We start from the raw sequence: 11,644 nt of genomic DNA, 5'->3' as shown, positions 1-11,644 counted from the left end.
GAATTGAAAATGAGGTTTTGGTAGCATCTTACGCCTCGGAAGGAGCACAAATGTGGGAACTATACTGAATATTAAAGAATTTTGTTCAATTGATAGAAACAGATATTGATATTTGACGGGTAAGGTTTCAAAATCCACAGACAAAACACTTACGTATAGGGTTTCAAATGACGGGTTAAGAACATGTATGTAAGAAATTCCGAGATCTATCTGAAAACCTAACACTGGGAAACACCAGACACAAACCAGATACATTAAAATCGTAATTTTTTTCTTAGATTTTTTGAGGGAAAGAATGTTCAAAAGAATTATAATAACTTATCAAGCAGCTTCATTATCACTTGTAGCCTAGATCTAGAGGTGAAACGGGAGAGCATGATTGCACCTCCGTCTCCGAGGATAACCCTAGGCTGCTCTGTTTGAAGCCAATGAAGGCCAACAACAAACATGCCAAACAATTCTAATCAATCCTTTGGCATGTTAGGAACAAGCCCTAAATTGTATGGCAAGTCAAAGTGGACAAAAAGCTCTATTTTTATATTCAAAAAATTATTTCCTAATATTAAAAATAATTTTTGATATCAAAAATTCATTTTTTAATATTAGAAATTCATTTTTAATATGAGAAATAAAAGAACGATTTTTTAATATTAGAAAATGAATTTTTAATATTAAAAAATCAATTTCTAATATTAGAACATTTTAATATGAAAAATCCTACTATCGTTTTTAATATTAAAAATTCTATTTTTAATATTAGAAATTCATTTTCTAATATTAGAAATTCAATTTCTAATATTAAAAAATAATTTTTTAATGTTAGAAAGTGATTTTTTTTCAATGTAAGAAAATGAATTTTTATTATTAAAAATTAAAATTTCGTTATTAGTCTGATGCTCGTAAACATTTTTAATATTGAAAAATCAGATAATTTTTAATATAAGAAATTGAATTTTTGATATTAAAAATTGACTTTTTAATTTTAGGAATTGAATTTTCAATATTAGAAAATGAATTTTTAATATTAGAAAATGATTTTATTATAATAAGAAATCGATTTTTAATATCAAAAATTAATTTTCTAATATTAAAAATTCAACGAGATTGTAATATTAGAAAAACGTTTTTTTTTATATTAAAAATGATTTTTTAATGCAAGAAATTCATTTTCTGCTATTAACAATTCAATTTCTATTATTAACAAATCAATATCTTACATTAAAAAAATCATTTTTTAAAATATGGCTTTTTGTCCACTCTGGCTTGCCATAAAATTGTGGTTCAGCCCTTTAGGGTTACAACTCCACATATGTTTTTTGTTTTTTTTTGTTTTTTTGTTTTTTTGTTTTTGTTTTTATGTTTTATTTATTTTTTGTTTTGCTTTACAGTCACCTTGGCCGTAGAACGTTCCAATTTGGCCACAGTACTTTTCGGCCATACATGTAGTTCACCTCGGCCATAGTCATTTCAGTCGTGGTTTTCAATATACATGTACAATCAATTAAGTAATTGAATTAGTAAAAGAAAAGTTGCATTTGCATTAATCATTTAGTATATTAATCATTATCAACATGCTTCTTTTGTGGTAAAATAGTTTTATTCCAGTAAAAAAAAATTGTTTTGCATGAAATCAAGCAAAGAAAAATACTGGAATAACATAACTAAATAGAACTGATGATATACAAACTGCAAACCTTTGCTAAATAATGATTTCTAGCAAAATAATACCTATAGAAAAAATGTAGCAATAGATAGATGTAATGCTGAAATGTATAACACTTTGAAGTTATTTGCTAAATATTTTTGGCATATGAAACTGATATCTTGGAGTGGCTTTTTGTCAATTTAGATTCCTTGGTTAGCCAATGCAATCAAATGAAAGCATGACATCACCTAAATATATTTATTTACTTTATAACATACATGTATATGTATTTTATACATTGAACTTGAGTGATTTCTCCCTCAATTATAAGTACTAAGAAGCCAATTTGTTCTTTATTTGACAAAAAGTAAACATGTATATTCAATACTTTTAATGTTTGTTAAAACACGTGCATGTACTTGAATATAAAAAAATCACTGCATTTAACCTAGATGTGTATTACATGTATATAAATGTATAATCTCTTAATATAATAGAATTTTGATAGGATTCAGAATCCTGTTACAAATCAGGATACCTTAATTTTCCTGATTTCTACCAGGTGAAATCAGTATTCTAATTTTCTTTTTAAGTCCAAGACCCTACAAACTCTTTACAAGATTCTTATGTGTACATGTACATAACTGTAACCTGTAAATGTACATCAACAAGATTGATCTCCCCTGTTCTTTTGAAATCTGAACTTTGAAATTTCTATTGTCCCAGTTTAGTGACTATTTCTGTAGAAACTATACAAGTAGTTTTAATTTTTTAAACTACTGAGGTATGTGAGGAGAGTTTTAACATCCTTGACTTTCGTTTAGAGTCTCAGTTAATTTTTAAATAACTTCTAAATGCTTTTAATTAGCAATGAGAACAATATTCAAAGAATGAAAGAAAACAAAAAATAAATAAAAACATACATCAACAATTACAAAGCATTTAAAAATGCACAAGTATTGATAATTATTAGATGGAAAATGCAAGACTACATGTACATGTATATCTTATATACTTGTAATTCCTTTAAGTTAAAGTTTATATTAATAAATATTTATTTAATTTTAGGCTTGAACTTATACAAACTTACAATGGAAAGAGCTGACCTGGTTTATAAATTGGTAGATGAACTGGAACCAGTGGTAAATATAAGATACTATATACAATTGTAGATCATATGATTTGTAGTCAGATTTCCTTCATTACATTTATAATGCATATCAGTAACATTATCTGATATAATTACATGTACTGTATGTCAGAGAACAGGAAACATACATTTTTGTTCATAATATATTTGTTACATTTTTTTTTGGGAAAGTAGATACATTTTTTGTATGAGAGGTTGTGTTCTTCTTTCACAGTTGGAAAGATATGCCTCGACTGGTATTGAGATAGCTGTCCTTATCACTAAAGTAAATGACAATGTTGTTGGTTACCAAGGAACAAAACTAGGCAAAGATTTCCTGGAGAAAAACACACATTTTACAGAAACATTCAGGAAATTCTGTAAAGGTAAGATTTGTGGTTCAGATATTATAGGTCTTACTCAGAAAGATTTGTGCTTATTGTCCCCTTTCAGCAAATGCCAAAAGGGACTTAGGTTTGCACTCCGTACGTCCGTCTGTCCATCAGTCTGTCAGTCCATCAGTCACACTTGGTTTTCCAGACTTTTTTGTAATGCCTCATCCAATTGATTTCATATTTGGTATATAGTCTTAACATGACAAGTTACAAGTTAAGTTCGAATGACGTTAGGGTTCAACAATTTTTACAGAAGTTATGGCCCTTGGACATAGAAAATTTCATGAAATTTTATGTTTTCCGGACTTTTTTTTGCAATGCCTCATCCAATTGGTTTCATATTTTGTATATAGTCTCATCATCACAAGTTACAAGTTAATTTCGAATGACATTATGGTTGAACGATTTTTACAGAAGTTATGGCTCTTGGACATAGAAAATTTCATGAAATTTTATGTTTTTTGGACTTTTTTTTGTAATGTTTCGTCCAATTGATTTCATATTTTGAATATAGTCTTATCATGACAAGTTACAAGTTAAGTGTGAAGGACCTTACGGTTGAATGATTTTTACAGAAGTTATGTCCCTTGGACACAGAAAATTTCATAAAATTTTATGTTTTCCAGACTTTTCTTTGTCATGCCTCATCCAATTGATTTCATATTTGTTAGCTAGTCTTATCATGACAAGTTACAAATTAAATTTAAATATTATTGCGGCAAAATGGTTTATATTGAACTTACGGCCCTTTGACATAGAAAATTACATAAAATTTTATGTTTCATCATTTTGATGCAAATTGCTGCTGTCATTCTAGAGTTATTTGCCCTTTAATTCATAATAATGAATTTTTTTTCCACTTTCCAGGTGATAAAAAGAGTATGTCTTTATGCAGCTTTCTGTAATGCAAAAATGTTATTATCTACTGTAAAATGAAGCTCAGGTTTGATTTTGATGGAATTTGCTTTTGCTGTTCAAGAATTATTTTCTCTTGATTGTTAAAAAATAACACCATCCTTTGTTAGTTCTTAAATTTAAAAAAAATCTCATAAAGGCAATGATTTCAAAGGCCGATAGGGGACACTGTATTGCATCAGCAATACTGTCAGAATGCTTGTTGTTCTTGTTCTTATATAAATATACAAAGAACCGTCAATGGTGCATTTGTTTCATTTCACCATACCCGTTCTTTTTTTCTTTTGATGTCACAATAACAGTGATCACCTGGCGGAAAAATAACAATGGGCCAATTGTCCCACCAGTTGTAATAAAAAAATCATTTTAGAAATTTCTATGGGCCATTTATTCATTTCATAAAACAATGAGGGCCACATGACCCCATCTATTCTTTAAACATGGGCCATCCAAAAAAAGGTAGGGCAATGGCCCATGGTCAAAGTGATTCTTGTGATAATATATTATGGTAGTGTTGAAATGGTGTGGAGGAGTCATTAATTTTATAATGCATATTTCTCAAAAAACGAGCACACTGACCTATCATTTTTTTCTAATCATATAGTTTTAGTTTGAAAGATCTTAAAAGATTACATAACCCTTTGAAATCCTTATTATTTTTAAACAGAGCAGCAATCATCTTTAATTACTAACGATTACATCATTTCAGATTATTGGTATGGAACAGATAATGTACTCACATTTTCCTCCCCAAAGAAAATGGATATTAATTCAGGGTTTACCTTGAGTAATGAGAAGGACAGTGAAACAGAAATCTCAAATATCATTTTGCAAGGTAGAGGGACTCATTTTACATTGATTTTACTTTCTTATATACACCCAAAAAATAATATATTTGGTGGCTATATAGTCTGTGTTACTTGTGAACCTTACAATATTTAATCTTCTAAACAGTTCATTAGCTTTAAATCGAACATTACATGATATAGGTTGAAAGATTATAAGGAAATATGCATGACGCAATATGCTATCTGTTGTAAAGGGAGATAATCTTAAACTTACTAATCAGATCACTTGAAAAAGAAGATTTGAGGAAAAACACAGGTCTTCTCAACTTGAGATATTTTTATGAAGCCCAGACTTGATGCAATAACAAAGAGTTTAAATTATAATCTATACTCCCCATAATGAAGATAGAAATTTTTGAAGATCCTTAAAGACGCATGTATTATTAATTCATTTTGGGTGTTCATGTTCAGACTCAGAATAGAAATAGTAAGCTGGGTTTCCTTAATTGTGATTTTAGTTTGTACCCTTATCTGATGTACAAGATTTAATGCCACATAGGTGTTTAGTAGTAAATAATTTTTTTTATTAATGAAACTAGTTTCTTTGTAGGTGATGGAAATACTGTATTGCCAATATCAGGATTTGAATCCTTAGCATTGTTAAATGATGAACAGACAACACTTACATCAATCTTAGGAAACTCAGCTGTCGGAACCCCAAAGCCTAGAATAGTTTTAAAGTCTGGCTTCCTCGATGGAGAGTACAGTCCTCCAGGTTCAGCCTATTTTGAAAGGAAAAAGATAACCAGAAAAGCCAAGTATAGATGTTCATTATGTGAAACAGCTTACTTTAGAAGAGAGCACAGATTAAATATACATATGCATGAGTATCATGGTAAGGAGTTGACTGAAAAGCAACTAGAAGCATTCCCCTTACCTGTGGATTATAAAAAGAATGTAGAAGTTGTAATCAACGAAAAGGGTGAACAAGAAGTTGTCCAGGCTTCTTCAAAATCAGCCGTTCCTATAGAAAGGAAGAGAAAAATGATATACAGGTATTATTGCCAACAATGTGACATCAAGTTCAAGAAACTTGAGAGATTTAATGAACACAGAGAAAAACGACATAGTCAACATCATGTTAAAGAAGATCATGGAATACACACTGAAGGCTATCAGTGTGAGTACTGTCCAAAAGTGTTTGCATCCCGTTGGAACCTACAGCGACATCTTGATCTTCATTTAGGAAATAGAAAGTTCAAGTGTGAAAAATGTGACCAGAATTTCTTTAGGAGGGAGGAACTTTATAAGCATCTGACAAAACACAAGGAGGGTTTAAAAGCTTCAGCTAGCCGTGGAAAGATCACATGCTACAGCTGTAATGAGCCAATTAGGTTCAGGGCTGGACCTAATTGTGCCATACCTGACTCTCATGAAAATGACAAGGAAATGTTGAGAAATGAACCTATTTATGATTGCAAGTCCTGCAATGCTGTTTTTAAATCTAAAATGGAGTATGAAGCTCATATGATTCAGCATGAAGGCTTAGGCAAGGATATTCTCTCTGAACATGATTACATCTCCACAGTAACAACAGAGGACAAAGATGTTGAAGCTGCTATAAAATTGATAAAAAAGGCGGAGGACATGAACAAAGAGGGAACAAACACCGAGGAGACTAGTAATGTGGATGAGGAGATGCATGATGGGAATCAAAATAACAGCAATAAGGATGAATTCAATGATTACTCTGATGATGACAATGTAGATGAAGTTAACAAAAATACTGATGTATATATCATTGATAGTGGTAGTGATGAAAATCCAGACAGTAAGCATAAAGATGAAACAGGACGTATTGTAAAAATTGAGGAAGACCTAACCAAGGAAAGAAAACCATTTGAGAAAATGAATTATAAAGGTGCATTCACATGTGCTATCTGTTCTAAGTCTTTTGTCACCAGATTTGTGTTGAAGCGTCACATGTTATTGCACTCGAACAGAATTTCACTGAAATGTCAGCACTGTTCAAATATGTATTCAAGATCAGATTTATTATGCAGACACATTAAACAAAAGCATGGTAAAGTAAAAGCACCGAAACCAACTTTGAAATTGAAATGTGATGTCTGCTATGCAAGATGCAAAGATGATTTTGGATTGAGATACCACAAATATTCCATTCATGGAATAGGTAAAAAAATAAAACTTACATGCAAGGTATGCATTCCTAATGTCACTTTCAGTAGCTTGAAATACTTAAGAAAACATCAACAAAGGCTTCATTCAAAGAGTTCAGACGATGCAGCTGGAACACCAGAAACAGTATTCAAAGAAGCTGAGTCAGTTGCCAAGGAACACACCAATACCAGGAAGAGATCTCATTCCTTGACTAAATCTAGTGATAGTGAAACAACTGCCCTGTCACCCCTAAAAGCAAAAGCAGTTAAAACTTCTGTCACACCATCAGGTAAAATACCTTATGTACCTTCTGAAACCATAACAAGAAGCAAAAGTAATAAAATGCTTCCTTCAAGTGATAAGAGATCACAATCCAATAACTTGAGTAAGAAAACATTTCAAACTAGCTGTAGTTTAACATCAAAAAGTGGAAATAAAAAAGTCAGTTTTGCTTCCAACTCGACATATCCTGATGTGAAAAGAAATAAGCCAAATGAAGGATTTGAATTTTCTATAAGCAGTAAATCACATGAGAACTACTCTTGTGACCAATGCAACAAGTGTTTTAGATATCAGAGTGAATTCAACAGTCACATGCTCATACATTCATCGAAAAAGGTCTACCCATGTGCTATGTGTTGTCTGGTATTTTTAGAACCAACCAGTCTTAAAACTCACAATGATAAGCATGATGATAATGGAAACTTTTCATGCCTCTCTTGTGTATTCCAAACAGACAGTTTTGAACATCTGAAACGTCACAGAAGTCATCATAATATTAAGAACAGGAAACATCAGTTTTCTGCTAAAACAGAAATGATCAACAAAAAGCAGACAGCAGCCAAAACAGAGAGTGAGGATTCCAATGTTGATGGTAGTACACGTACTAAAAGTATGAACAAAGCTACTATAGTGTGTGAACATTGTGGAAAAGAATTTTCCAGTGTCTCAAGATTAAAACTTCACGAGCATGTCCATTCTGGTGTTATACACAGATGTCAGATTTGTGACAGAAGTTTTAATTCTTTAGTTTACCTCAATAAACATGAGACAGTACATGTTAATACCAAGCCTTTCCCATGCCATGATTGCGGTATGTCATTCCACCAACACTCCACTCTCTTAACACATCAACTTAAGCATGGGCCTGGTGCAATGCAGTGTGACCACTGTCCTGCTAAGTTCAGAAAGCTTGCTGATTTAGACTATCATAAAACTGCAAGACACTCAGGACAGATACCAGAAGAAGATTTGCCAAAACCAAATAAATGTGGTGTTTCTGGTAAAGTATTTGAAAAGAAATCTCTTTTAGACCAGCACAGAAGCAGCCATAAAGACAGAACAACTTACTCCGGTAATGTTTGCAAAAAGACATTTACTGACTCAGATGACTGTAGAGCTCATGAGAAAGAACACAGTGACAGTAAAACAAACCATTGTAAATATTGTGACAAGTCCTATGTACGTAATAGAGATTTGAAAACTCATATGAAAAGGCTTCACAAAGATCTAACAGAGGAACAACAAGAAGGGGATATAATTGACCTTGATGCTGTTGTCAAGGACATTGAAGATAGACTCAACAAAAATCAAAATGAGGTTGATCACCATGACAGCCAGATTGACCCAGTTTCAGGTGAAATCAGTGGAGCATTAGACAATGATGGGTCTGCCCATGACAGTATAGAAAGAAGTGAAGAGGAAGCGGTGACAACCACTTCTACTGAACAGAATCTAAGCTGTAATAATGATACTTCTGGGACGAATGATATGTCAGACTCTGAGGATTTAAGAAACCTTGACACTAACAACGACAATATTATTACTAGTTCAGAGAATGGTGGAGAAAATGTGGATAATAATACACTTAACTCAAATCGTTTGATAGATTCTGAAAACGAGAAAAATAATTTCACCAAATTGGATTATTGTAAGGAGTCTGAGCCTGATTCCTCAGAGTTAGAAACCACTGTTAGCGGTACAGCACTAAAGACAATCACCCCATCCTCAGTTTCAAAGGTTGAAAATTTAACTTCAAGTACAAGTACAGTAGGGCTTAATACATGTAATACCTCTACATCTGATGCATCTGACTTGACTTCTGTTACTGACCAAATGACTTTACCTTCCAGTATTACTGAGTTGTCACCTGAAGCTCAACACTTTGTACAGAGTGTCATTCTACAATCAGGTGACAATGCCAGTGGACCATCTACAATTTATGTGGTTCAGTCAGAGGACAATAGTTCTGAACCTAAAGTAATTTATGTTGTTTCAGACAGTAAAGTTGATTAGTGAGTAAATTGATGGCCCAAGTGAGCTGATGGCATCATTTTGTGCCCATCTTCTGTTATGATTTGTCATTTTATATCATTATGTCCATATGCTTATAAACTGCTTGAATGTCTTTCATAAAACTTAATAGAATATATTTATGAATGAGCCTCTTGTGGTTCTTGATTTTCAAAAATTCTTTTTGGCTGTCAGAAAAAAATTTGAAATAGATTTTTTAAACTTATGTAATTTTTTTATCTGCTAGTTATCTTCCCCACATCCTATAAATATGAGTCCAATATTAACATTGACTTTTTAATAAGGAAAAGATTAAGTCCATAATTTTTATTCTGGTTTTGGCCATTTCAGACTTCAACATAAGATTTTCTTTTCTTTTAATTTTTGCATTAGTAAGAATAAGGTAGTGTCAGTAATGTACATGTACATGTATTTAATACAAAATACTAGATATGAACACTGTCAATACAGTCCAGGTCTTTTTTTGGTAATAATAAAAGAATCACTTTTTAAATTTTTTTTCAGTACCTTTGGAATTCTTATTATATAAGTAGCTTGTCAATAAGCGTAAATGTCGATGCTAAATTTGCAGTTTACACAACTACATTTTCGTAATGGTAATGTTACATGTTTGTTAGTCAGATATTGTAGATTTTTGTGAATATTGAATGGGTATATTCATGTACATGTACCTCTTTGCAGTCCTGTAATATGTGAAAATTTTAGCTAACTTGCTGAAAAATGCCAAATAAATGATTTACCAACTGTTGTGTTATTTGTGTACTTGTAGGTTTATTTTCATTTCTTTGTTTTTGCTGACTTTTTTGCACTTACACATTTTTTGGTCATTTTGTAATTCTGTTTTATGTAGATGTATGCAAAAAGGTTTCTTTAGCTAAATATAAATACACAGTTTACTAAATATCTGAGAATATCTAAGTTATATGATGTATGCAATGAGGTTTCTTCAGCTACAAATGTAAGTATAAACACATGATTTAAAAGATATTATAAAATATCGAAATGTAGTTGACAAAGTTTGATTTGTAAGATATTGATAAAACATTGCTCTTTCATTTTATCTCCAGTTTAATAATTTCTTTGCAGTCCTAAACATGCCAACATGATTTATTATCTGTAAGAGAAAGGGGACTATCATTCAAGGTTGTGCCTGTCTTTGACAGTAATGATTTTTTTGGCCATATATGTATTTGTCTTTATGCAACCCGTTTCATTTTTAATTACCATCTGATTTTTTGTTTCAGGGTTTTTTAACTTAAAAACCTGAAGAGGGGAGTTTATCATTTGCTTTAGCACTGATGTTTTAGACAGAGTTATTACTCTTCGTTTTTTTCATTGAATATAAAAGATGTCTGGACTCTTTTGAACTTGTTTTAAGGTATTGAATTAAAACCTGCTGATTTTGTTATTTGTTTAAATGATAATCTTTGGGTGGGGAACCGAAGTGGAACATTCTGCTGGCCCCTAAAGGATTATGTATTATTCTATTCTCATATATATATTCTCTGTAAGAATTTTGCAATGCTGATATTAAGGTTTTATTTGCTGACTTCCAAAATAAGGCATAAAAAACCAAACAAAAAAGCAAAATGAAAGAAAATGATAAACATGGTGTATTCATATTATCAACTTTGGTAATTTTATTGGCATGTAGTGTTTCCATAGTTACTTATTTATGTTGTGATAAACTTCTTGTAGAATGTTATTTGTTGATAATGTTTTATGATTATTCTGCGTGATTTGTTATTGCTGTTGTTTTTATTTTAATTGTCAACAAAAGTTCTTTATTACGTGTTTTTTGTTATTGATTGTAATAATTGCCTTTCGGATTACGAATTATTATGATTGTGAAGAAGTTGGCAAAATTTGGCCTCAAAAACAAAGTCCACATGAAGAAAATTGTTGTTTCTCCAGCTCTTTAATGTGTGTCATAGTTTTGATTGGTTTATGGTAATAATTTGAACATATAAGGTCATAATACCTTCAAACCTGGCTGAGATTGGGAAAATCTGTTAAAAAGGCTGGAAAACACCAAATTTTGTGCAGTTTTTCACACTTTTAACAATGGCCACATGCATGTTGACTCTCGTGCTTCATATATTTTGGGCATAATTGTCAGTTACAATTTGTGTAAAAATATCTTGAGTCAACAGATGTGTGGCCACTTCCATTCCACACAAAGCCATCTTAAAAATTGCAGAAATGTTAAACGTTAAAAGTTTTGTAAAAGTTACATAAATGCATACTGTTATTTCTGGAATTACATCATAAATCTCAT

The 11,644-nt window shown here is 31.4% G+C and overlaps 1 protein-coding gene across 1 annotated transcript; it reads left to right on the top strand.

The window, feature by feature from the left end:
* LOC148609625 (uncharacterized) lies at positions 1 to 11,156 on the top strand. The gene is made up of 5 exons (XM_088540730.1): positions 1 to 119; positions 2,714 to 2,787; positions 3,010 to 3,160; positions 4,794 to 4,919; positions 5,483 to 11,156. The coding sequence occupies exons 2-5, from the start codon at positions 2,737 to 2,739 to the stop codon at positions 9,346 to 9,348; spliced, it is 4,194 nt and encodes a 1,397-aa protein (XP_088396856.1). The 5' UTR covers positions 1 to 119; positions 2,714 to 2,736; the 3' UTR covers positions 9,349 to 11,156.
* Positions 11,157 to 11,644: the final 488 nt, after the last annotated feature.

This window comes from Perna viridis, chromosome 8 (assembly GCF_037379345.1).
Source record: "Perna viridis isolate PV_CMFRI_1.1 ecotype Kerala chromosome 8, ASM3737934v1, whole genome shotgun sequence".
NCBI lineage: Eukaryota > Metazoa > Mollusca > Bivalvia > Mytilida > Mytilidae > Perna > Perna viridis.
Note: the sequence above shows the minus strand (reverse complement) of the source record. Positions and strands in the feature narration are given on the sequence as shown.

What these genes read in the sequence shown, in the direction of transcription:
- LOC148609625 (XM_088540730.1), top strand. Translation starts at nt 2,737, where the DNA reads ATGGAAAGAGCTGACCTGGTTTATAAATTGGTAGATGAACTGGAACCA. An exon ending in ATTCAGGAAATTCTGTAAAG is followed by an intron (nt 3,161 to 4,793) that starts GTAAGATTTGTG and finishes ACATCATTTCAG; the next exon opens with ATTATTGGTATGGAACAGAT. An exon ending in CTCAAATATCATTTTGCAAG is followed by an intron (nt 4,920 to 5,482) that starts GTAGAGGGACTC and finishes GTTTCTTTGTAG; the next exon opens with GTGATGGAAATACTGTATTG.